General features: G+C 40.8%; 1 protein-coding gene across 1 annotated transcript in view; it reads left to right on the top strand.

Annotated features, from left to right (window-relative positions):
• Nucleotides 1-3,089: 3,089 nt before the first annotated feature.
• Smc3 (structural maintenance of chromosomes 3) overlaps nt 3,090-27,412 on the top strand; it is a 39,919-nt gene continuing 15,596 nt past the window's right edge. The window contains exons 1-15 of the mRNA XM_052183733.1: nt 3,090-3,256; nt 4,165-4,240; nt 13,753-13,791; nt 15,062-15,129; nt 17,017-17,088; nt 17,407-17,486; nt 17,714-17,792; nt 19,460-19,577; nt 20,475-20,650; nt 21,191-21,271; nt 21,647-21,811; nt 22,055-22,176; nt 24,325-24,538; nt 26,863-26,966; nt 27,065-27,164. Of these exons, the coding sequence (XP_052039693.1) occupies nt 3,242-3,256; nt 4,165-4,240; nt 13,753-13,791; nt 15,062-15,129; nt 17,017-17,088; nt 17,407-17,486; nt 17,714-17,792; nt 19,460-19,577; nt 20,475-20,650; nt 21,191-21,271; nt 21,647-21,811; nt 22,055-22,176; nt 24,325-24,538; nt 26,863-26,966; nt 27,065-27,164 (1,509 nt within the window). The 5' untranslated portion in view covers nt 3,090-3,241. The remainder of the gene's footprint in view (nt 3,257-4,164; nt 4,241-13,752; nt 13,792-15,061; nt 15,130-17,016; nt 17,089-17,406; nt 17,487-17,713; nt 17,793-19,459; nt 19,578-20,474; nt 20,651-21,190; nt 21,272-21,646; nt 21,812-22,054; nt 22,177-24,324; nt 24,539-26,862; nt 26,967-27,064; nt 27,165-27,412) is intronic.

The following is a 27,412-nucleotide window of genomic DNA, read 5'->3' as shown; positions in this document are numbered from 1 at the left end:
GGGAGGGAGGGAGGGGAGAGAATGAGAGAGGGAGGAGAGAGAGAGAGAGGGAGGAGAGAGGGAGGAGAGAGAGAGAGAGAGAGAGAGAGAGAGAGAGAGAGAGAGAGAGAGAGAGAGAGAGAGAGAGAGTAATCCCAGTGTCCTAGAGGCAAGAGGATCAAGTTTCAGGCCACCTGGGCTATATACAGCAAGTTCCAGGCTGCCTAAGTAAAACAGAAGCAAGCAAGCAAAGCCAAACACAGCCGGTAGCAGACAGCTCCACCCTCAAGTGCTGCACCAGCACAACTCAATTCTCTGCTTATTTCTCTCTCAAAGGCCGAGGGAGGTTGCACAGGCCAGAACAGCTGGAATTCCAGAGTAGGGGCAAGTCAAGCTTCTGAAGGCTGTTTTCAAGTTGTCCTGTGCTTTGATATGACAATATACATTGCCCTAATCTCCACTGAGTTTCCGAGGATTGACCCCAGAGGACCTTCTGGCTTGGAGTAGAAGTTTCAGGCTTTTCTCTCTTTAATATCTAATTCTTCTGGACCCCATCACTCTGCTGTCTGACAGCACCTTCTGTACAAACTACCTGTACCCTTAGTTTTCAGCTACTAGGACTGAAGTGCTGTCAATGTTCCTGTATAATTATCTTAAACCATTTGCATCAAAGACCCTACAGACATCTTATTTGGTGTTGAATGCACTTCATGCACATTGTACACATTGTAGCCGTATGTAGCCGGCTTCCTTCTCTTAGCATTTTTTTTTTTTAAAGAAATCATTCATGTTTGCAGAATGCATCAGTGTTCTTTTTTATTGCTCAATGGTATTTCTTTGTGGCATCCATTTCACTTTCATTTTATGTCACTTGATACTTTATATTCTGTGATATCTGTGCTGTGCTAAGAACTTCCTTGCATTTTCCCTTCATACCATTTGGTTACTTTATGCAAAATAATCGCTTAAGAGAAAAAACAACAGTAACAAACTTAAATTCTTCATCTCTTGGATTTTACTGTCATGGAGAGAGAGAAAATAAATATAAACAAGGCAATAGTCTAAATTCACTATTTGATATTGTAGAGTTTTTGTTTCTTTTTTAAGAAAACTTTTCTTTCTGCTCATATGATTATACAAGCTAACTGAACAAAATTCATAAAATGCATAGAGGCCTAAGAAAGTAAAATTCTATTTTTTTCTTTTTTGGATTTTCTAGACAGGGTTTCTCTGTGTAGCCCTGGCTGTCCTGGAACTCACTCTGTAGACCAGGCTGGCCTCGAACTCAGAAATCCACCTGCCTCTGCCTCTTTAATCTGCCCCTGGTATTAAAGGGCATGTGCCACCACCGCCCAGCTAGAAAGTAAAATTCTTAGTGCAGTGGAAACCATCACAAAAGTTCTGGTGGCTTTATTATTATTATTATTATTATTTTGTTTTTTTTCAAGACAGGGTTTCTCTGTGTAGTCCTGGCTGTCCTGGAACTCACTCTGTAGACCAGGCTGGCCTTGAACTCAGAAATCTTCCTGTCTCTGCCTGCCAAGTGCTAGGATTACAGGCGTTTTCCACCACTGCCCCGCTGGCTTCATTATTATTGAAAAGAGGGTCTCATTCAAACTCTCTAAGTAGTAGAAGATGAATTTGAACTTTTGATCATGCCTCCACCTTCCCAGGGTTCTGGGATTCCAGATGTGTGCCCCTAGGCTAGTTTACCCAGTGCTGGGGAAGGAGTCCAAAACCTCCTGCATGACAGACTAGGGCTTTACCAACTGAGCTACAACCCTGTCATCCTGAGGAACTGAAGGCTTAGAACTCTGTTCATGATAAACCCAAAACCTCACAAGTTGATAGGGGGTAGAGTCCTTAACCCCCAAAAGGAAATTTTTAAATTGAACCTTTTTTCTTTTTTAAAAAATATTTCATTCTTCTCTTTTTCCTCAGAGTTTGGGTGGAATTTGGCCATAGTTTCAGATAAAGGATTCCCAGCAGGGCACAAGACAAGATTGGTTCTTCCTCTTAGACGTGGCCGTCCAGTTTTGGGGCTTTGTTTGTTTTTTCCCAGCAGGTAGTTTTAGAGTTGCCCAGAACTCTACTTCCTACACTGAGAGGGTACTTTTAGCCAGCACGGGGAGGCAGAGGCAGGCAGATCCCTGAATTTGAGACCATCCTGGTCTACAGAGTGAATTCCAGGAAAGCCAGGGCTACAAAGATCCTATGCACTTAGGCACTGCTCCCAGGACCTACTGTATTTCACGACACGTCTTTGTGGCCTTTGTGCAGGCCTTTCTAGACTTGGGGCTCGCACACAGTAACGGCTGGATATACGTGATCACATTTACAAAGGGAAGCATGAAGGGAAGGAGTTCAAAGTCATCCTTAGCTACAAGGTGAATTCGAGCGGCCCTCCCCACAATTACCGGCAACAGCCAGGTAGGTCTGGCCCTCCCCTCTCTTGCCTCTCTTACTCTTACTGAGGGGCAGGGATGCCTCGGCACGGGCCCGCCGAGGCACCCCTTCCCCCACACCGCCGTAGATCACATTCTCTACCTCTTTCTCTTTTTAGTGGTCACAACACTCCCTAAACCAAACAGGAAACCTTCGAGTGTTCTAGCACCCTCCAGTCCTCTCAGAGCGCTCGGGCGGCTCAGAACCGGCAGGAGGCGTTCTAAGCTAATAAAGAGAATAATGGAGCCGCGGAGGCTCGGAGCTCCGAATCCAGAGCCGTCACAATGAGACCTACATTCAAGTCCGGCGCTAGCTTGACAGGCCATCCTTTTTAAGCGGGCCGGCGACCGCGTGACCTCCAGCGCGCCCGGCGATTGGCTCCGCTCGGCTCACTCTAGGCTTTGGCGCCGAGCAGGCCCCGCCCCTCATGAGCGCCACCATTGTCCCGGCGTACGGAGGTAGTACCGGCCAGCCTGTGGAGCGAGGCTCCTCCGAGTCAAACTTCCAACTGACTCTCAGTACACAAGACGATAAGAAATAGGATATCAAATTAAATACACCTAAGAGGGCCGCGGGAGAGCGGCGATTCCGACGCGACAAAGTGGCACTGGCCCTGGCTTCCCCTGGGATCCGCATCGATTCCACCGTGGTTCCGCCCGACGCGCGGGCCCCGCCTCCCCGGCCGCCGCCATTTTGTTTGGACACCGGGGAGCGAGCGGATCCTGGCGGGAGGGGGTCGGCTGCGCCTCTCCTGACCCTGCCGCCGCGCTGTTGCGGTTCTGAGGTGAAGCCTTCCCCTGCTGAGGGGCGCGGAGCCATGTACATCAAGCAGGTAGGGGCTGGCGTGCTTCGCGCTCGCGGGCCGTGAGGCGAGAGGCGGCGTGTCCCGGCGCGACCCGCGGTGGGTCCGAGCTAGCCCGGGCGTGGGGGGCGGGGAGGCGCGGGGCCCGAGCGGGCCGAGCGCCGGGCTGCTGCCGGAGCTGCCCCTCGGGGCGCGGTGTGTGGAGCGGAGCCGGGGGCCCGCGCGCGGCAGGCTGCAGGCGGAGGCCCGGCCTTGTCGGGCGCCGCGGGATTGCTGCGAGCTGGCCGGGGGCTGCGGCAGACCGCGCCGTTCTGCAGGGATGGCGGTGCACGGCCCGCCGCGGGCGAAGGCGGCCTCGAGGCCCCGGGCTGGGCTGAGGACTATCTCCACCTTGCCTCGGGCTCTGCCCCACAAGGGCGGACCCTCGCTTGCAGAGCGCGTCGCGCCTGCTCTCGCGCTTGTTTACTTCTGTCAAAATGGTCTTCCCGCGCAAGAGGGATGGGCCCCGGTACTGAGGCTTGACGACGTTTCCTATTGGACGTGTCAGGCGCTGAGTATTCCACCCCTGCCCCTTTACTTTATTATCTTCTTCATGTTCTCAATGGACTCATTTGGTGTGACTGAAAGATGCCCTCCCTGGGTTTGCAGTCAGGCAGCTCGCCTGCTTGCTGTCTGTCTATCCCTTTCCTGTCGTGCAGTGGTCGGCGTACCAGCTTATTTATTCTATACAGCTCTCCATTTTGAGAGCGTCTCCCAGAGCAACGCCGCATCAGCAATGATTTTAGCAAATCTTTAACTTGCAAAACTCGATCGAAATGTTGGACGCCGAGTGGAATGTCTCTGTCATGCCTCGAATGAGGATTGAGAAATGGAAAGGAAAGAATGTTGCCACAGACAGCGTGCTTTCCGTGTTCTCAAGGGTGTCTCTTCTTTATTAGGTGATTATCCAGGGTTTCCGAAGTTACCGAGATCAAACGATTGTAGATCCCTTCAGTTCAAAACATAATGTTATTGGTAAGTGTTCTTGGTTTAATATGTCAGTTTTAGAATTGATACAGGTAGATGTGATAGGCAAGAGGAGACAGGAGTTGTCTCTGAATGTTAATATTCCTCTGTGAGATTCTCTTATCTGCGCCGACGAATTGCTTATTTTATAAAAATAAAATGCTTAGGTAACTTAGGTAAACCATTTTGGGGCCTGGTGGTGTAAGTTAAGTCGTAAAAATGCTTGCCTAGTGTATGTGTGGAGGGTGTTGATTTTGTGGCTTTATTTCAGAGAGAATGTTTTTAAATGCTTTTTGCCTGTGAACAAATTCTTGTTCAAACACTATTACTTTCTTTGAAAGATGGTTTATTTGCAGATTGTGGTCTTTTTCCCTTGCCAAGTTTCTTAGTGTGTTTTTATGGTAGATGTGAACAGACACTGTACCTGCTGCCTCAGAAGGCCATTGGAAAGAGTAAGGAGCAGGTATATGAAAATTTGAAATTAAAGAGCATGTGGTTGTTGTCATTAACAGTACTTAGTTAAGATTTTTGTTGTTGTTTAATGTCTTGGTTTTGCTGTTACAGTTGACAGAACCACATTCTGCTGAATATTAAAGGATGGATGAATTAGTGCTAGACATGAGAAAACAGATTCTTGTATTGACAGTTTGGCTGTTACAGTGTCCTAGTTGCAGTTTGCTAGGCAGGCCAGAAGCGGTGCTCTAGACTCGTGGACTAGGCGGTTCTGGAGAAAAGAGCACGTTTGAGTTCTGATTGTCACTTAGTTCCAGCTACTTAGGAGGCTAAAATGAGAGGACGCTTGAATTCAGGAATTCAAGATGAATTTAGTCAGTATGGCTGGACCTAGACATTAAAGAAGTACAAACAAGAATTGGAGGCTAGACTTTTTTTGCCTTCAGTACATGGGCTGCACCCCTTTGTGAGAGTAGAGAAACCGTACTCTAGCTACACAAGGGTGCTAATTGGTTAGTACGACATAGAAGTATCTCGATTGTACTAGGGTTTTGTTGCATTTCATTATAGGGGCTTCCTGATGTTTGCCAGCCTGAAAATACTAGAAATGGAGAAAAAAAATTAACTAGATTTTACAGTATTTGCTTTACTTCTAAGCTGAAAAATACCTTAATATTTCAGTTGTATGGTTTTGCAGGTGATCTGTGAGATAGTGATCGCTATCTAGAGTCGTGTCTGTCAAGTATTTTTGTTTTAGCTGTGGTCAGAGAGCAGCAGTTCTGCCCTTTGCTTGCAACATAGTTTCTTTTGAGAAGAAAGCATTCTTTTATATGTTTTAACTAAGATTAAGTGCCTTTCTTGGTGCTACTTTTTTTGGTGATATTAAAGACTTCAATGTGAGACAAATGGGAAGTTGTTATTAATGTGAGGAAAGTAGGAAGTAGTTATGTAGTGAAATTGTCTTATAAAATATATAGTAATGGACTGGAGAGGTGGCTCAGAAGTTAAGAGCACTTGGTTCCCAGCACCCTAATGGTGGCTCATAACCATCCGTAACTCGGAGAGCATCCAATGCCTTCAGACCTCCAGGCACTAGGCACACATACATGATATACATATACATACATGCAAGTAAAATACTCATACATATAAGATGAAATAAGTAAGCCTAAAAAAAAAAATCCCAACTTGTTTAATGATTTTGATCCTAAAATAAATAAAAGATTTGAACGCAAATATCTCTTATGCTGATGTTTGCATCTGTGATAGCCCAAATATTGCTTGCCCTGTATGTCCTTGTCCCCAGTCTTCAAATCTAACAAAGACACATTGAAGATGTATTAGAGCAGGGAAACTACCTTTGTGAGTCTACAGTCTTTTCTTTCTTTCTTTTTTTTTTCTTTGTTTTTTTGTTTTTTTTTTCGAAGCAGGGTTTCTCTGTGTAGCCCTGGCTGTCCTGGAAATGACTCTGTAGACCAGGCTGGCCTCGAACTCAGAAATCTCCCTGCCTCTGCCTCCCAAGTGCTGGGATTAAAGGTGTGAGCCACCACTGCCCTGCGAGTCTACAGTTTTTTCTTGTCACTGTTCCCTAAAATAGTATAGTATGACAGTTACTTATATAGCACTTCAGGCAGAGAGTACAACAAAGGGATTAGATATTTGCTTTATTTACATTTCAAATATTAAGGATCAGATTTTTTAATCTTATTTAACCATAGCATTGAATATTATAAGTAATTCAGAGAAGACCTGTAAGTTTGTATGTACACGTTATGCTGTTTTTTTGAAGGGGTTTGTGTATCCTCAGATTTTGGTATTCATGGCTAGAGAGGAATCTCTTGTAGAACCAATCCCCTGTGTATATTATAGATTATTTGTATATACTTTTTAGGAGCCTTCTGCCAGTTTTTTTGTTGTTGTTGTTGTTGTTTTGGTTTTGGGGTTTCTTTTTTTTGGATTTGTTTTTTGTTTGTTTGTTTTTTATTTTTGTTTTTTTTTTTTTTTCCGAGACAGGGTTTCTCTGTGTAGCCCTGGCTGTCCTGGAACTCACTCTGTAGACCAGGCTGGCCTCGAACTCAGAAATCCGCCTGCCTCTACCTCCCAAGTGCTGGGATTACAGGTGTGCGCCACCACCGCCCGTCGGCTTGCCAGTTTTTTAATAAATAATTTAGGATATTATGAGAAATCAAGAAAGCTGAAAGAAATTAAATTGTAATTCCATCTAGAAATGATTGTTTTTCCTCTAACTCTTAAAGTTTCATTCATTCATTTATTCATTCATTTTGAGGCAGAGCTTCACTATCCAGCACAAGCTGAGTCTTAAATTCTTGATCCTCCTGCCTCAGCCGCTCATGTGCTGGGATTGCAGGAATATCCGTGCTCAGCTCCAAAATCAGTAATAAGGCACCCCTGGCCTGGCTGGAGTGGTAGCTAATTATTTATTAAGTACATTTGCTGCTATTCCAGAAGACCTGAATTGGGTTTCTAATTCACACATGTGCGTGCACGCACACAGACACCCACCCACGCACGCACCTATACACTCAGTCACACAAATAAATGTTTAAAAATAAGATAAGTGTGTTAACCCTGATTTTCTGGAAGACAGAATAAGCAGGCAGAGCTGCTAAAAGATTTAATGATGGTTACAGTCTATGGGCAAGAGTGAAGGGGAAAAGCTGATATGAACTTTTCCTTATTTATGTCTTAGTTACATTTCTGTTGCTGTAATGACACTATGAGCAAGGCTACTAATAGCAGGAAGAGTTTATTTGGGATGTACAATTTCAAAGGATTTGACTATCATGGTTAGAAACATGACTGCAGGTATGGGGCAGTAATAGTAGTTAAGTCCTCACCTTTAAGCACAAGCTTGAGGCAGAGCTAACTGGGAATGGCATGGGCTTTTGAAACCTCAAAGCCACTCCCAATGACACAGCTCTCCAAACAAGGCAATAGCCCCTAATCCTTGCCAAACAGTTCCACTAACTGGGGACCATTCTCGTTCAAACCACCACATTGTGTATGATTGTTTTGTTTGCATGTATGTGAGTCTACCATGTTCATGCTTTATGCCTACAAAGGTCATAGATACTCTGGAACTGGAGTTAAGACATGGTTGTGAACCACCATGTGGATGTGAAGACCTGAACTCAGATCCTCTGCAATAGTAGATGCTGTTAACAACCGAGTGATCTCTCCAGCCCCTGATCTCAGATTTTTAAAGACACATTTGCTTTGTTGTCATGTTAACTTCGAAACACCTTTGTGGACCTGCCATGTCTTGACAGGTCAGATGAGAGAAGGCTGGAGAGCCCTTTGTCCACTGGTGCCTGCCATTCAATTAATTGGTCGTAGTTTACTGCATAAGACATCATTATTCCCTGGTGCTTTTGGAATGTTTTGCTCTGAATATAGAACTCTGAAGTACTCTGTGGTGTTATAACTTCCCTTATTGACAGGCCTCACTTGAATGTATCTCAGAATAGGCTGAAACAACCAAAGATACTGTCCTGTAGAAACCTTGACTACCTCAGGATTACTTTAAGAGTATACTTACTTAAGCTTTATTAAATAAAAATGGGTTCACCTTATAATACGTTGGTAAATCTAATTTTTACTCCAAGAGTAAATGCTTGCTTTTGTTAAATTGGGGCTAGACTAATTTAATTTTCCATATAGTCTTGTGTAGCCCAGTCTGGCATCAAACTCAAGGTGGCTGCATCAATGCTAGAGACTTGGCTGATCTGAAACTTGCTGGAGTCCTCCTTTCTCTGTGTTCTGAGTACTTGATTTAGTGTTTTACTCTATGGATAGGAGTAATAGAGATACTTAATTTTTTTAAGTTATTATTGGGTTGTGACCTATTTTTAAGTATGTGTGTAAGCACAGGTACCAATAGAGGCAATAGGCATTAGATTTCTCTGGAGCTGTAGTTATAGGAACCAAACCTGGGTCCTCTGCAAGAGGGCTATGCTCTTAACTATTGACCCTCTCTCTAGCTCCAGTTGTAAGTACTTAAACTCATTTGATCTTTTTCAGCTTTTATTTAGAATTAATTTTGACTTTATGGGAAAATTTCCCAATGAGAACAAATGCTTGCTTGTTTAGTTTTGGTTTTTTTCTGAGACAGGGTTTCTTTGTAAAGCCCTGGCTGTCCTGGAACTCACTCTGTAGACCAGTCTGGCCTCAAACTCAGAAATCTACCTGCCTCTGCCTCCCAAGTGCTGGGATTAAGGGTGAGCACCACCACTGCCCGGCTCGTAATTTTTTTATTATACGTCTTACTCCCCACCCTGCCCCAGTAAGATATGTGCATCTTTTGCCTCTGACTTGAATGTGTAATTTGCATGACAGGGATATTTTTGTAGTCATTGTATAGTTACAAGTTTAAAGCTTGATTTAGAGTTGAGTCCCAGGATAGTCAGAACCACTCAAAGAAATCCTGTCTAAAAATAAAAAAGAAGACTTTCATTTAGGGACAAGCACTTCATAGTTTCTGCAGTCATTGCATTAACCACTGCAAGTCTGCAAAGAGCTGCTCTGATGAAGTCTGAGAGCAGCACTGATCTATGGACACAAATAATTTTTTAATTTAAATTTCACAAGCATCTTTAAATTACTGAGCACTGGAAAGGAGAGTGCATGTGACTCTTGTAGATATCTGGAATTTGTGCACATTTCTACACAGCAGTAGGTTTAGGTTTTCCCCTTGTTTGACATGATGATCATTTAACCATTAGAAATTCCAAGTAAGAGAAAGGAAATATTGGATAAGACATACACACACTAAAATATTATTCACTGTCTGAAATTGAAACTTAACTAGGCATATGTATATTTACAATTTTCTTTTTTTTTTTAAATTATTATGTATACGTGTTTTACCTGCATCTATACCTGTAGGTCAGAAGAGGGCACCAGATCTCATTATAGATGGTTATGAGCCACCATGTGGTTGCTGAGAATTGAACTCAGGTCCTCAGGAAAAGAAGCCAGTGAGTGCTTTTAACCTCTGAGCCATCTCTCCAGCCCCTTGTCTACAGCTTTCTAAAATACTTTTTTTGGGGGGTGGGGGGGTTCTTTGTGAATTTCATATTATGCATCCTAATCTCACTCATCTCTCCCTGTCCCCTTGTACCTGCTTTCTACCCTTACAGCCCACCCCCCCAACCCTCATTGTCGAAGATATAGTATGCTCCAGTATGACCTTTGTCCCCACTTCTTTGCTTGCAGATGTTCATTGCAATAACTCATTGGTCTGCTTTGAGGCCTCTGGCTTGTGCTACACACTATCAATCAATACTGGAGTCTCAAATGGGGCTCCCGATATCCTGTTGCCCTGAGTCATGGAGATCCTGTAGTTTGGGATCTGTAGGACTGTCCGTCTCAATTCAGTGGCTCTAGAAAGTCACTGATGAGGGTAGATACTGGGGTGGACCAACTCACAGCCATGGGCCTGGGCCTGGGAGGTATTTGAGCCGCCCACTCTCCTGTCCTCACACCACTGGGGCGAGCTCTGCAGCACTGCCCTGGCTCACTCATCAAAGGACATAAACACTACCATGTCCACTTAGGGTCTGCAGAAGAGCTCAGCAATTAAGAGCACTGGCTGCTCTTTCAGATGACTGTTGGATTCCTAATTCCCGCGTGACAGTTAACCATGGTCTGAACTCCAATTCTAGGGGATTTGGTGCCCTTTTCTGGACCCTGTAGACACCAGGCATGCGTGCAGTGACCAGATATACTTGTAGTCAAAACACCCATACACATAAAAACAAAATCTTAAAAACTGTCAAATCCATTTAGCAAAACTGTAGAAAGGACTTCCCCGGGTTCTATGCTGATCCTAACTATGAGCTCTGTCTAGGTTTACAGTATCAGAGCTAAGTTTCCACCTGTGGACGGGGCCTCACATCCAACCAGAAAGCCTAGTTACCCCACAATAGTCATGCCTCTGTTACACCACTGGGCAGATCTTATCATTATTGTAGTTTATGGAGTCCACAGCTGGATTGGCACTATTGATAACTTTTCTCCCTAATAGCTACTGCAGTATTTTCCAGCCCTATGAGAGCTGTCAGGAAACTTGCAGCTCAGATACAACTTGATCTCTCAGTGACTTGTGACCAGAGTACATGCTGTCTGTCTTCAACAATAGGTTCTTTCAATATAGTTCTAGTAGTCAGCCAAGAACATTGGCAATAACCTATAATGTTTGTGGGTGCTTGGAGACTCCCTGATCAACAGCTTGTATCTGGTACTAGGATTTTCATTTTATAGCATTTGACTACTAGGAGGACGTTTATCCTCCCATGGACGGTATTTTTTATTTAACTTATTTACTTAATATTTATTTGGTTTTTAAATAATGCCTTGCTGTGTCTGTCACACAGGCTACTCTTTTTTTTGTTTGTTTGTTTTTTGTTTTTTTGTTTTTTCAAGACAAGGTTTCTCTGTGTAGCCCTGGCAGTCCTGGAACTCACTTTGTTGACCAGTCTGGCCTTGAACTCAGAAATCCGCCTGCCTCTGCCTCCCAAGTGCTGGGATTAAAGGCGTGCACCACCACGCCTGGCTTCATTGGCTACTCTTAATTAGAAATCCTACCCTTTAGCCTTTAGAGTGTTTAGATTACAGGTCTGAACCACTGTCCTTGGTAATTTTTTTGTCTTTTATAGCATTGATATTTCTGAAAAGTGCTACAGTGTCCTGTGTTTCCATAGTATTTTTGGAGACAGGAAGTCCATTCACCTTACTGGTGCTAGTAATTACAGTTAACTGGTCAGGGACATGGCTAATATTATATATACTGTTTTCCCCCTTGTAAATAATTAATACAGGGAAATGCTTTTGGACCACGCAAGTATTCTATTCCATTTTATTCTATTCTGTGCATATGGGTCTTTTGCCTGCATTTATGTTTGTACCATGTGCACAACTAGAGCACATGGAGCAGAAGGGACGCTAGATTTCCCGGAACTGGAGTCTCGAACAGTCGTAGGTGCTGAGAACTGAATTCAGGACCTCTGAAGGAAGAGCCAGTGCTTTTAACCATTGAGCCATCTCTCTAGCCCCATGCAACTCTATATTTTTAAATTGCCTTTATACTTAAGTTTGATAGTTACAAAATAATGATTTTTCTATTTCAAGCATTCTTTGCTTTAATCACTTGACAATGGGTGTCCCCTTCTAAACAAGAGCTCTCTGTTTATTTATCTTACTGTTGTTGTAAACTAATGAATTCTTTCTTCTAATCAGGGTAGCAATTGTGGTACTCATATTATCCAGGATTTGGCTGGTGAAAGCCAAATATGTAGATTTGTTAATATTCAAATTCAATTGCCTTTGGGAACAGGAGAGATGACTGGAGCTGTGAGCACATACTGCATTGCTTTTGCTTAGGGTCAGGGTTCAATTCCTAGCATCCTTCACTCAAAACTTCTTTGTGAACACACACATGCACACACAAAATAAAATCTCTGCAAGGTATACTCCCAGCACTTGGGAAGCAGAGGCTGGCTGATATCTGAGCTCAAGGTCAGTGTGGTCTATAGAGCCAGGGCCCAGGACAACCAGGGCTATAAAATGGAGAAACCCTGTCTCCAAAACAAGACAACCAAACACCCTAAAAATAAAGTTAAATGTTGTTAAAACATGCCTCTGAATTTTAGAGGTCCTGAATTCAGTTCTCAGCACCTACAACTGTTTACAACTCCAATTCCAGGAAATCTAACGTCCCTTCTGTTCATGTGCTCTATAGTTGTGCACATGGTACAGACGTAAATGCAGGCAAAAGACCCATATGCATAGAATAGAAGAAAATGGGATAGAATACTTGCATGGTCCAAAAGCATTTACCTATATTAATTATTTACAAGGGGGAAAATAGTGTATATAATACTAGTCATGTCCCTGACCAGTTAACTTAACTAACAGCACCAATAAAATGAATGGACCGCCTCTCTCCAAAAATACTGTGAAAACTCCGGACACTGTAGCACTTTACAGAAGTAGCTGAAAACTTGGAGCTGGGCGTGGTGGTGCACACCTTTATTCCCAGAACTAGGGGGCAGAGGCAGGAATATCTCTGTTGGTTTGAAGCCAGCCTAGCCTATATAGTAAGTTCCAGATTAGCCAGGGCTACATAGTGTGAGACTCTGTCTCCAAAAAAAATAAAAAACCACACAAAACGAAAGAGGTGCCTTATAATTGTCTCCACTTTGTGATTCCACTAGGCTGCATCAGTGTATAAGGTTGATCATAAGTGATTTAGCTTGGGAGTTTAAATGCTTAGGTATTTAAGAAAGTTAACAATATGTGAATCTAAATTGCTAAAGTAGCATGTATAATTTAAGTATAATTTTTCATGTATTTTAATGAGTTACAGTGTCAGGTAACGTAGTTACTTATACTTAAAATATTAGGAAAGAGAGAATCAGGGAGTGGGGTGGTTCAGTGGGTACCGTGCTTACTCTGCAAGCATAGGACTTGAGTTTGGATTCAGCATCCATGTAGAAGTGGGGCATGGGGTAGTACTGAGGCTGGAATAGATCATACCAGGTTGATGGCCATTCCATCTAGCTGAAACAGTGAACTACAGGTTCTTCAGAATTTCAGTGAGCAAGAGGGGGAGACACCCATGTTGACTTTTGCCTTCCACATGCATGCATGGGTGTACACAAACACAACAGACAGAGAAAATTAAAGAAACGGAAAACTGTCTAAGGCCAGGTGTAGTGTTGCATGTCTGTAATCTCAGCATTTGGGAATCTGGCATAGCAGGATTATACATCATCAGCTAGCCTGGACTGCACAATAGCAGACTAACCAGGGTGTGTTAGAAGATTGGGTTTCAAAGTAGAACAAAGAAAAATTATCATCTAAAGGCTGTATAAAGATTAAACTCCGTAGGTGATTACAGCTCTGCTGGTTTCTTCTGCTCACTGCTTTTTATTTGAATATTAAGGTAGTATGTTAGAAAATTGCATTTAAAAATTTAAAATAGTTTTAATAAATCTAAATTGTCTGGTTTTTATATGAACTAATCTGTAGTTTTTGAAATTTTATAGTGGGCAGAAATGGATCTGGAAAAAGCAACTTTTTTTATGGTAAGTATAGATTTTTGGTTTTTTAACTATATGAACTCAAGTGTCTTTAAGAAGGTTTATTAAATAATTGATTTCTGAAATTATGTTTCCATGAAACCTGAGAAGTTGTACGTGGTTGTGGTTTAGTGTGGCAGGAATATGAGGATCTGAATTGTGTGTGTTTAGTCTGTCTTTGAGACAGCAGAGACACTTATTTATGCTGTAATAATGGCAGTATCTACCTTAGATGGAATCTAAGAAACGGTAGAGCAGTGTAGCAAAAAATATTGATACTATTTGAAGATGATAGAACTTTGAAAATTCTTTAAGGATGAAAAAAAATAAGACATGCCTTTGTTAACAAATTCTTTGAGGAGAAAAGAAAATTAGCCAAGTTGGACTTGGACTAAGGAGGGGTTAAATATGTTAACTTAGTTGGTAGTGCTCATGGGAAACAGGCTTTAGTCGGAGGAAAGGTTCTGTGTCTTTACACATGTGTCTGAAGGATGCAGAAACTCCTGTAATGGCTGTGATTTGGTGCTGGTCTGAGAGCAGATTGAAGTAACGCAGACAACTCAGAATCCCAGAGAAAGGTGGGCAGTTTTAATCCACCCATCCTATGACGATGAGGAATGACTAGTCTGTCAGAGCGTAGTGTCCTGCATGAGTGCTTCCTCTCTTGTGTTCTCAGGCTGACTTATATTAGAGATCTCTTAGGTAGACCTGGACAAGAATAGCTGAGTTAAAACGTTCTGTATCTTGACAGTGGTTCATTAATTCGTTTTGTGTGGAGTATAGGACTAGTTCTCATAGAACCGTGGTATAAGCAGTGCAGCAGAAAAAAGCTGGGAATTCAGAATAGTTCCCTGCATTTCTTAGTTTCTAGAACTGTGTTCAGGTGTAGCAGTACATTTTACATCATTAGGCAAAAATATTTTTAGGTGATTAAAACATTATCTGACCCCTTTATATAGTTTGTTATGTCATATATAACTTTATAGTACTGACCTAATTAATCAGTGTAAGCTTTTATTAGGAATTAGACTTGCCTTCTGCTTCTCTCTTTTAGTTTTTTGATACTTGAATGTCTTTTTCACTAGAAGCTTAATTTCTTGATTTCCCTACCAGTGATTAGTCTCATATACTGGAGAATTGACTGCAATCATTTTGTGTATGTGAAACAATTTATCTACAGTGCTTGTTACATTACATATGGTATTGTTATGGAGTTATGTATAAGCCTTAAGTCCTCCTTTAGGGTGTGCTAATAACCTTATTTTTGTGTTTTTAGCAATCCAGTTTGTTCTCAGTGATGAATTTAGTCATCTTCGTCCAGAGCAGCGATTGGCTTTGTTGCATGTGAGTGAGACTCATTATTATGTATTTTTAAACTTAAATTCAATCCTTACTTTGACAAAAATTGCTGGGTGTAGCAGCTCACTCACTCCTGTAATTGCAGCTTTTGGACGAAAGTCAGGTTTGCCTTGGTTTTTGAGCCCGCCCAGGGCTTTCGTAGTCCAGGCCAGCTTGAGCTGCAATGTGGGACCCTCCCTATCTTCAGAGGGGCCAGGTCCAGGGCCGGGGATGGTGATGGTGATGGTGATGGTGATGGGGACAGGGATGGGCGGGCAGGCTGGGGAGATGGCTCAGGGTGAGAGTGTGCTGCCTGCTCTTCCAGGAGTCCGCTGTATTTCTAGCATCCACATGGTGGCTCACAAACTTCTGTATTTCCTTCTGGCCTCTGGGCACCAGGCACACATGTGGTGCATGGACACATATGCAGGCAAAACACCTGTATGTAAAGTAAAAGTAAATACAGCTTTTAAAAAAAGTTCAAGTTACAAATCCATTGTGAGCATGATGTAGTCTTAATTCCTTAAGTGTGTTACTTTGTTGTAAAATTTAGTCAGTGCCAGACAAAGGCCTAATAATTTTATAATAGTAGATCTTTTCCATATGGAAATAGTAGTACTTTTTCTGTATGAACTTTTCCTAATTTTGTTTTTTTAGAAGTTATTGTATGTATGTGGGTGGGTACATGTGCCAGGGTGTATATATTAAGACCAGAGGACTTTGGGGAGTTGACTTCTCCCTTGTGAGCTCCTGTGATTGAACTCAGGGCCAGCAAGGTTGTACAGCAAGCATTCTTTCATTCCTGGTGACCCACCTTGCCAGTCCTTGTTAGCTTTTTTGAGACAGGTTTTCACTTTGTTGCTCCATTGACTTCAGACTTGTAATTTTCTTGCCTAGTCTCAAGTGCTGGATTTAGAGGTGTGAGCCACCATTCTTGGCTTTTTAAGTTTCCTTTTAAAATGTTATTTGTGTGTGTGTGTGTGTGTGTGTGTGTGTGTGGTTCCCTGCTCTCTGTATGAGTCAAATAAATGCAGGTTCTTGAGAAGCAAGAGAGAGAGCATTGGATTCTTTGAAACTGGTGATTGTAAGCCACCCTGTGTGTATTCTGGGAACTGAACCTGGGTCCCCTGGAAGAACTGTAGGTGTTCTTAATGACGGAGCCATCTCATTAGCCCATTTACATTATGTAAGACTGCTATCTGGCCTGGTTCTCTGGACAGGTTTGCTGAGGACAAAGAATTGTAAATTGGGGAGCTTTAAGATAACCAGCTGGAAGTTGAGGGCATACAGAATTAACCATTGCAAACCAAGTGAAGTCTGTATTTGTATTTAGAACATCTTGTTTTCAATGTGAAAAATAGTATACTGAGGGCTAGTGATGTAGTTCAGGGGTAGAATGCTTGCCTAGTGTGTTTGAGGCTGATAGGTTTGACCCCTGGCATTACAAAACAAAACCTGTTAGGAAAGTTGTTATAAATTTCATTAGAATAAGAAGTTACAAATGGCTGTAATGAGACAACACAATTTAGCTGTTTTAAATATTGTATATAGGAGGCTGGAGAGATGACATATTGGTTAATAGCACTGGCTGCTCTTTCAAAGGACCCAGGTTTAAATCCCTGCACCCACATGTCAGTTCCCAACTGTCTGTAATTCCAGTTCTAGGGGATTTGTACTCAGCTTTATATGTGTAGGAGGCTGGGGGCACAGAAGGGGTCTTACTGTGTAGCCTAGGCTGACACTGAACTGAGTGCTAATCCTTAGTCTTCCAGGTGCTGAGACTGCAAGTGTACTCTTCGTGCCTGGCTATGCTAGACTTTAAACTGGGTTTAAAGAGTATGAAAATAACACTGAAGTTACACATGCCCCATTCTTTCTCTTTCCATGTTTCAGGAGGGTACAGGTCCTCGTGTTATTTCTGCTTTTGTGGAAATCATTTTTGACAATTCAGACAACCGATTACCGGTAAGTGATTGATAGTCAACTATTTTAGTAATGTTGAGGATTTTTAACATAGCTTAAAATTATAAGCATTAAAGATTTATTATTTAGTTCATGCTAAAGTAAATAAGTTTGTCAATGGATTTTGTGTTTAAATTCTAATTAGCACTTTAGTAAAACAAAGGATTATGTAAAGCAATTGTAAAAAAAACCTTTTCTAAATACTACAGTATCCTCTTAAGTGAGATCATTGAAGATCTGAAATAGTTATAATCAAGGACTTTAAAATGAACTTAGGTAAAAAGTTGTCTACTTGACTATCTGGGCTTTTCCCCCCCTTAGATTGATAAAGAGGAAGTTTCGCTTCGAAGAGTTATTGGTGCCAAAAAAGATCAGTATTTCCTAGATAAGAAGATGGTCACGTAAGGATTTGATTTTGTTTACAATTTGTTACAAATGTTTATAAAAACGCAAGTGGGTTCTTAGCAGAGCGTTCAGTATGACCATGCGGTTCCACGCTTCTCTGAGAGATGGGGTTCAGTTTCTCACCTGTGGTTCCTAATGCTGTGTAACTTCAAAGCTAATTTGCTTGCTTATTATTGGGTGCTTTAAAATTATTTACCTTGAAATTTCTATTGTTTATTAACAGGAAAAATGATGTGATGAATCTCCTTGAAAGTGCTGGGTTTTCGAGAAGTAATCCTTATTACATTGTTAAACAAGGAAAGGTAAAATAATTGCACGTCCTTTTTTGTAGAAATTATTTTTCTTGATATGGTCTTCCCCTAAATGATTTTGATTTATTGGTTTTAATTGTTAAGTTGGACCAAAAAACTAGGCATTACTGTCTTTTGTATTCATAGATAATTTTTTTATTGATATTAATGTTTTTTATAGCTATGTAGAGCAGTGTCTGACCTATACTCATAGATGTCTGCCTGAGTTGCCTTAGTGCTGGAACCAAATGACACTCCATTGCTAGTTTTATGTTGAAAGATGTATATCAGTAGATTAAGTGGATCTTGTTAACTAGCGACCTACTGAGGTAGTGTTTATTGGAAGGCATTGACTTTTTGAATAGTGATAATATCTAAGACTAATTGCATAAGTTCTATAAAAATTAGGTTTGATAAAAATTACTTCCTAAGCTGAATAGTGATGTGTGCCTTTAATCCCAGCACTGAAGAGGCAGAGGCAGTCAGATCTCTTGAGTTCCAGGCCAGCCTTGTCCAAAGCCCAAGTTTCAGGACAGCCAGGGTTATAGAGAAAAACTCTGTTACAAAAAAACAAGAATGAACCTTCCTAAATGTAATAATGTCTCATTTTTATCACATTATAGGATTAAAATGTTAAATATTAAAAAGCTTACATTGACAAAAGCAAACCAGAGTGCTACATGTTATTCTCCTTGCAATCTTTTTATTAGCTAGACTATAAACTTTGACTGATTATTCTGCTGCTTCCTCTATAATTTCCATCTTGGAACTTATTTTTCAGTAGATATTTTTTTTTCGGGAATCTTTTCTTAGAGTATTATTTGATGTGTGTACTTTGATAAACTATAGTGAACTAGTTCTTTTTTATGTAAAAGTGAAAGAATAACAAATTTCTTCAGTGCAGTGGTAGTATTTTGGTATCTAATGATTCGTGTTAAGTCACATGTAATTTAGGTTGTACTAGTATCTCTGTCTATTAAATTTCTTGTTATCTTTTATAATTTAAAATGTAAAAAATATTAATATGTGTTCATGGTATGTGGGTACGTGTGTTACAGCTTGCATGTGGAGATCAAAGAACAACCTTGTAGTCAGTTCTTTTTTTCCACCTTTATGTGAGTTCTGGAGGTCAAACTCAGATTGCCAGGCCTTTAGCACAGACATTGTATATCTGCTGAACCATCTTCATACAAACTTGTTAGGATTTTAATACAGCCTGTTTGAAAAAAATAGTCTGAAGTAGGGTTGGAGATATGGCTCAGTGGGTAAGAGCACCATCTGTTCTTGTAGAAGACTCAGCTAGAGGCATGTGGAATCTCTTTAAGTCTGAGACTAGGCTGGTCTATTTATTAAAGTTTCAGAACAGCCAGGGCTACATAGAATCTGTCTCAAAAAGAATCTGAACAATAAAACTTTTTTTTTTTTTTTTTTTTTTTTTTTTTTTTTGGTTTTTTGGTTTTTTCGAGACAGGATTTCTCTTTGTAGCCCTGGCTGTCCTGGAACTCACTCTGTAGACCAGGATGGCCTTGAACTCAGAAATCCAGCTGCCTCTGCCTCCCAAGTGCTGGGATTAAAGGTGTGCACCACCACCTCCCAGCAAAACCTAATTTTTAATGTAGAGTTTTTATTCTTAAGGAGTAGGAGTAGTTGGTAGTTAATTGTTTTTTCCAAAATTATAGATCAACCAAATGGCAACAGCACCAGATTCTCAGAGATTAAAACTGTTGAGAGAAGTAGCTGGTACCAGAGTGTATGACGAACGTAAAGAAGAAAGCATCTCCCTGATGAAAGAAACAGGTATGAGTGCTGCATAATCTCTCTTGGTACTTATCTTTCTTGTGTTAATAATAGTTAAATGGTGTTGTCTGGCCTCAGAAATACATTCTATAGTAATTTTCCCCACATACTTAATAAAGTAAAATGTAGTTTGAAGTAACATAAGGTTTGAGGTTTCTAGTAGTTTATCTTTGAGTAAAGGAAGACTGTCATTAGATAATAGGGCCTTTAAGTTGGCCAGGTTTTGACTCAACTTTCTCAGAAGTGTTACAGAAGTCAGTAAATTGGCTGTTTCTCCCTCTTCTCCAGACACTGGCATATCAGTTGTTACAAGTGCTAAATGGTTCAGAAACAGGTAGATGTAGAATTTAACTTGGAGTCCTTATTAGTGTATTTACTACAAGAACCCTATTTTGCTTAGAAACTGACAGTTCTAGGCTTAAAGTTAGTAAATTGACATGATTTTAGAGTTCATATTTCTGGTCCCAAGACTTCCTGTCTGGAAACTTGTTTTGTAGAGTATGGCAGTTAAGATAATGTCATGCCTGGATTATAGTTAAGTATTCATTGTATGGTAATGGCATGCAGTGCCCTTAATGCTAAAAACTGAGAATTAGTAATGCTAGTGATGATCTTTTTCTTCCATGTTGTGGGATAGCACACTAATGGGAGAAGTAGGTCTGAACTGAGGCTCTTTGCCACATATGGGAGAGACTGTTAGTGTGTGAATTTGTTCTTTTTTTTTTTCCTTTAAAAAAACTCAATTGCTATTTCTACATCTTAGATTTCATTACCACATGATATCAAAGAAAGGATGTTATATTCTAGAGGGTAATTTTAATTTATATTTAAAAAGTTGATACATGAATATTATATTTAGCACCATTTTCTTTCCATTGTTTTATTTTTGTTTTGAAGAGGGCAAACGGGAAAAGATCAATGAATTGTTAAAATACATTGAAGAGCGATTACATACTCTAGAGGAGGAAAAGGAGGAACTGGCCCAGTATCAGAAGTGGGATAAAATGAGGCGTGCCCTGGAGTACACCATCTACAACCAGGAGCTCAACGAGACTCGCGCGAAGCTGGATGAGGTCAGATGCTTCCTTTACAGCTCATTTGTTTTATGAGCATGCTAACTCCTCTGCATTTGTGCCTTTTAGTAATTTTTAATTAGAAATTTAAAAATGAAACCCTTTTTGTGTGTGTTTTGAGATAGTTTTACTAGAAAACCCAGACTAGTTGTAACTACTGAGTGTAGAATTACAGGAATTAGCCTCTACACCAGCCTAAAAACACATATAGATTCATTGGTTAATAATTTCCTTTAGGTTACTGAAAAGGAAATGTTTAATGCTCTAATTATATCTAAAATACAGTAAAGGGTTATTTTAGGCCAGATATTTTTTTCTTCACATTTTAGAATGTATTTTGTAAAATAATAATGGTGATGTTTTATACAAAATTTTATTATAGATTATCTGTGAGCGTTCTACTTAATGGAAAACAATTTTTCTCTATTACATTTTAAGCAAATGATTACTCTTAGTTTTTCTTGGCAATTACAAAGTAATTTTAACTATGTTATAAAATGTTAGGTACACAATGAGTTAAAAATATTTTTTGTTTTTCAGCTTTCTGCTAAGCGAGAAACAAGTGGAGAGAAATCCAGACAATTAAGAGACGCCCAGCAGGATGCAAGAGATAAAATGGAGGTAAGGTCATACACAAGCTCAGATTTCTTTGAATTTTCAACAGTTGAGACATTTTTTGTTCCAGAACTGTGGGATGGTGGCCATAAAGGAGACGACAGGTTGAGTATTGGAAAGTAATTGTTGTGTCACATTTCAAGTGAAAGAAAAGGATGGCGCCAGCAATGTGGTGTGTGGGGTGCAGCTCGGCCACCTCAGGTCCTTCTCTGGAACTGTGGAAAAGTGACAGGAGAGAACCGGCTCCATACATTTGGCCTCTGGCCTCTCTGTGCTCTGTGGCCTGTGCACCCTCACAGTCTGTGCACGCAGGGCCACACAAGTTTGTAAAGACAGTCCTTCCACTGTACCTCTGCTTATGACCTTTCTCCTTTTGTTTAGGATATTGAGCGCCAGGTTAGAGAACTGAAAACAAAAATTTCAGCTATGAAAGAAGAAAAAGAACAGCTTAGTGCTGAAAGACAAGAGCAGATTAAGCAAAGGACTAAGTTGGAACTTAAAGCCAAGGATTTACAAGACGAGCTGGCGGGCAACAGTGAACAGCGGGTAAGTTCTGCTGCAAACAAAAGCCGTGTCGGTGGGCAGACCACAGAAGATACTGAACGGTTTCTGTGATGGATGCAGAACTGAGGCTTTGTAAGTTTGCCACATTTGATTTGTACTCAACTATTAACTTAGTAAGTGCTCTTTTTACTAATAGCTTAGTTGTAGAATTGAGTTATTTTCATGAGAAAACTTTTTGATGATGTATAAATTAAGCAAATTGTGTTTTTACTGCTTTATTTACAGAAACGTTTATTAAAAGAGAGGCAGAAGCTGCTTGAAAAAATAGAAGAAAAGCAGAAAGAACTGGCTGAAACAGAACCTAAATTCAACAGCGTCAAAGAAAAAGAAGAGCGAGGAATTGCTAGGTCTGAGAATTTTCACCAACAATTAGCCTTGCTGCATAGTTGTTACCAGTGATCTCTGGTTCTTGGTGTCTTGTTTAAAGAATTAGAAAAGATGTATACACAAAAAGAGGATAACCAGTACTATTAAGAGCAATGCAAAAACATGATTGAACACAGGCAGGTAGTTATCAGGAGGTTGCGAAGGGGAGTGACTTGTATTTGAGGTGGGGTAACCAGGCAGCTCAGGCAGTTGCAGGATAGGGTCCTGGGTTGCTGAGTGCCCTTAGGAGAGGTTGTGTGCACAGCACAAGCCCAGAGCCTGTGTTGCCTGCTTCTAAGTCCATCTATATAGCCTGTATAGCTATGAGTTAAAAGGTTCCAGCATAGCAAAGACAAAATCATAGGCCACTCACTTCCTGTGAGCAGTGCTGCTGAGGACTGTGAGCCTGTTCTGGCTCTGAGACTGGATCTCACCGTGTAAGGGAAGTCTGCGCCGTCACACCCATGGCACTGGGGTACCTATGGTCTAGGGTGCTACTACTCAAAGCCCTGGAGACGGACATGCCCACTCTTGGGTTTAAAGTAATTAGTTCATTGTTTTTTGAGACAGGGTCTCTGTGTAGCCCTGGCTGTCCTGAAACTCACTCTGTAGCCCAGAGGGTCATCTGCCTCTGCCTCAGTACTGGGACTAAGGGCATGTGCCACCACTGCTGTCCCCACCCCTGGCTTTTTAAAAAAAAATTTTTTTTTTAAATAAGACAGCCTCACTTTATAGCTCTGGCTAACCTTGAACTCAGAGATCTGTCTGCCTCTGCCTCCTCAGTGCTGGGGTTGAAGGTGTGAACCATCATGCCCAAGCTCCATTCCTTTTTATTGTGTGTGTAGTAATGCCATGGTGCATGTGGAGGTCAGGAGATGATTCCAGTTGGCTTCTCCTACTAGCAAGCCTCTCCCCATTGAGTCATCTCTTGCTGGCTCCCAGTGTCTATATTAAAAACCTGAGATTCTGAGAGATTGTGTTTGCTTGTTTTAGAGATGGGGTCTCATGAAGCCCAGGGTGTCTCTCATTATGTAACTCCACTTGCAAAGTGCTGGAATTACAGTCACGGGCACGTGTGCAACACCAGTGGTGTGGTAGGTGCTACGAAAAACCCATGGTTTGCGTGTGAGGCAGGCTCCACCAAAGGAGCTCTGCCTGCCCAGCCTTGTTCTGAGAGGCTAGGTGCCTTAAGGTGACTGAATGGTATCTACACCTTCAGGGTTTTGTTTGTTTGGTTTTTTCTTTTTTAAATCCAAGCAACATCTTTGGAGGGTTGGTGGTGGGGCCTAGATCCTCCTATATAGTCTGAAGCTGGCCTTGAATTCCTGATAATCTTCTCTCAGCCTCAGGTTTACCTGAGAATCACAAGATATATGCTGCCACGTCAAATCTAAATAATACTAGGTTTCATTTTGAAATTTTTATCACTCAGTGCTATTTTAACTTCCAAACATTTTAATATTCATCTAGATTTCAGTGTTTGCTGATTGCTTGTGATTTAATTTTTTTGTTTCTGTTTTCTTAACATGCTTTGCAGGTGCTTTTCCATGTTTTTGTTGAATTACTTTCCTAGCTGTAGTACATTAACATTTTTAAATCATTTAAATTTATTATCTTATAGGAATGTTTTATATAATCAGAATACTTATATTTGTTTAAATACTTAATTTGATTATATTATCTTTTAGAGTGTTTTATTGAAGAGTTGAAAGTTCATGTATTAGTTAAATATATTTTGAGTATTTCTGAAAGTTCCCGAGGCAGGGCAGTAGCACTGTCTAGAATTTAGTGACCATTCAGGTCTTGGATATGTCTAAAATCCTTAGTAAAGGAATTACTCTGCTTGTAGTTCTGATCTTAAGGTTCCTTTGGTGTTAGTAACATGAAAACAGCTGATGTGGGAGGTTTATTAGCACTTAACCCCTCCTTGCTCCGGTCATCGTGCTCGTCATCTGTGGAGGAGAGAAGCTAACCTTTAAGAGTTTGTTTTTTCCTTTTACCAAATGGGTCCTGAGCCATCTCAACAACCTGTAATTCCCTTACAATGAATTCCCTAACTTTTAAAAGGATAGTTTCTGTAGGGTTGATAGTTACAGTTAAATTTTATTTCTTGTATTTGTCTTCTGCAGATTGGCTCAAGCTACACAGGAAAGAACTGATCTTTATGCAAAGCAGGGTCGAGGAAGCCAGTTTACATCAAAAGAAGAAAGGGATAAGTGGATTAAAAAGGAACTGAAGTCTTTAGATCAGGCTATCAATGATAAGAAAAGACAGATTGCTGCTATACACAAGGATTTGGAGGATACCGAGGCAAATAAAGAGAAAAATCTGGAGCAATATAATGTAAGAAAAATTGTTTTATATTTTTTGGTTTGGTTTATTGTTTGAGACAATGTCTTACACTGTTGCTCAGGCTGTTTCTATAATTCACTGTGTAGCCCAGGCTATCCCTAAACTCAAAGCAATCTTGCTTCAGGTTCCTAAATGTTAGAATTATAGGCATGCATCACCACAGACCATAAGAACTTTAGTAAGTTTTGTGAAATATTTTTAATATGATAAACATAAATTTTATCTGCATTGCTTGTGTTGTTTTTAAGTAAGCTTGCATGCTTAAATTTTTTTTTTTTTTTTTTTTTTTTTGGGCTTTTGGCTTTTGGCTTTTTGGCTTTTTGGCTTTTTGGCTTTTTGGCTTTTTGGCTTTTTGGCTTTTTGGCTTTTTGGCTTTTTGGCTTTTTGGCTTTTTGGCTTTGGTTTTTTCAAGCCAGGTTTCTCTGTATAGCCCTGGCTGTCCTGGAACTCACTCTGTAGACCAGGCTGGCCTCGAACTCAGAAATCCACCTGCCTCTGCCTCCCAGAGTGCTGGGATTAATGGCATGCGCCACCACCGCCTAGCAATTTTTTTTTTTAAACTGAGTATTTGAATGTGTGTATGTCAGAGGACTCAGATCTCTCCTTCAAACGGAAGCAAGTCCTCTTACCCATTGTGCCATCACCCCAGCTTCTCCATGCTGTTCTTAAAATGAACAAAGGAGTTAGAAAGGCCCACCACAGTGTGGTGTGTACATACAGTGTCTTAGTCAGGGTTTCTATTCCTGTATAAAACAACATGACCAAGAAGCAAGTTGGGGAGGAAAGGATAGTTAGTCCATGACATATTGCATAGATTTGAGTATATTGTATTTTATTTATTTTTAAATGATTTTATTTTATATGCATTGGTGTTTTGCCTGCATGCATGTCTGTGTGAGCTATCTTTCCAGATCCTAGACTGAGTATATTTTAAGTGTTTTCATTACTTCATAATCTGCCTTTATTTTTATTCATTTATGAGAGAGAGAGTATATGTATGTGTAGACCTGACTATCTGAGAATGTGTAGACCTGACTATCTGAGAATTTGTAGACCAGGCTGGCTTCAAACTCACAGAAATCTGCCTGCCTCTGCCTCCTGAGTGCTGAGATTAAAGACATGTACCAAATGTCTTGACTCTGCCATTTTAATGTGTTAGACGAGTCTAAAATAAATTTATATTAATTTAAAAATAATTTTCAGTTTCCTATTCTAACAGTTTTCATTTTTTGGGGACATTTTAAAAATTTTTTTGTATTCAGATGTGTTTATGTGTGAGTATGTGCATGTTTGGGGGGTGGGGGAGGCCAGAAGAGGCCGTTGGATCCTGTGGAGCTGGCAGACATGAGCCATTCTCTGTAGGTCCTGGCAACTACGAATGTGGACCCCTGTGCGAGCAGCACTCACTGCTCAGCTAGCTCTCTGGCTCCTCCCCCAGTTTCATAATTTACTGCAAAATATTTTTTTTAGTTAAAATAATAGTGATTTTTTTGTTGTTTTTTTTCTAAATGATGTTTTTTTAAACATCGTTTACATATTTAGCTAACATTTTTCTTAAAACTTGAAATAGAGGATGGAAGTTTTTATTGAGCTTAAAAAGAACTCAATTCATGTGCATGTTTGTACGAGCGGGGGTGGAAGGTCGTAGGGTGCATGAGAAGAAATATAGCATGTGGATCCTGTGACAGAGCAGCCGTCAGGCTTGCACAGCAAGTGTCTCCACTTGCTCAGCTGCCTGTCTTGCCAGCCCTTTCTAATCCTTTCTTTTTCTTTTTTTTTCTTTTAACTTACCATAGAGAGTAATGGGTTTTATTATATCTTTGGGTTTGTTTATTTGTTTGTTTTGTATTTTGAGAGAAGGTCTTGCTACATAGCCTGACTGTCTTGGAACTCACCAGAGAGACAAGGCTGGCCTGGCACTCACAGGTCTGCCAGCCTCTGTCTTCTGAATGCTAGAATCGACGTGTGTCACCACCCCAGCTCACATTCTCCTACATCCCTGCTGTGCTTCCTTCTCACCCCACCTCCCCAGCCGCTCCCCTCCCCTTGCTGCACCTCGCCCTCTGCTTTCCTGTCACAGATCCCATCACCTCGTTAGAAACCATTCATTTACATGGTTTGTGTCTTCAGATTCTCTGTTATACCTGGTGGCCCTTTTGAAACTCGGTTTTAGTTTTTTCTCTCATGTATAGCCAATATATAATAAATTGGACATATTTAAATTATGCCATTTCTTGAATTTCAGTATATGTATCTGCTGTTTGTCACTATGGATTAAATCAATGATAACAAACTAGAAAAAATTTTCCCCATAGAAACTGGATCAGGATCTCAATGAAGTCAAAGCTCGAGTTGAAGAACTGGACAGAAAATATTATGAAGTAAAAAATAAGAAAGATGAACTACAAAGTGAAAGAAAGTTAGTAGACTAAGATATGCTGTAATTTTGACATAGTCCCTGTTTGGTTTTAGTATGTAACTCTTAAATACTGTCCACACCTCACTCTTACTCTTTAGTTACCTGTGGAGAGAGGAGAATGCAGAGCAGCAAGCACTGGCTGCTAAAAGAGAAGACCTTGAGAAGAAGCAGCAGCTTCTCAGAGCGGCCACAGGAAAGGTAAGCCGGTCTTGTTGGGTCATCTACCAGTTAGTGCCTGCAGCCCGTGTTCCCAGGACAAGATGGCAGAGTCAGATCACTCACAAGTATGACGTAGTTGGGTTATATTGGTAGCTTTTATTTGTCTTTGCTTTATACTTTTCTACTTTGCTTTACTTGTTATAAGGTCTCCTTATGTAGCTCAGACTGACCTCAAACTCATGGTCTTGCTCAGCCCACTGAGTGCTGGAAGCTCAGATGCTGCCCTC

The sequence above is a fragment of the Apodemus sylvaticus genome, chromosome 1, assembly GCF_947179515.1.
Source record: "Apodemus sylvaticus chromosome 1, mApoSyl1.1, whole genome shotgun sequence".
Taxonomy (NCBI): Eukaryota; Metazoa; Chordata; class Mammalia; order Rodentia; family Muridae; genus Apodemus; species Apodemus sylvaticus.
This window is presented reverse-complemented; position numbering and strand designations above follow the sequence as displayed.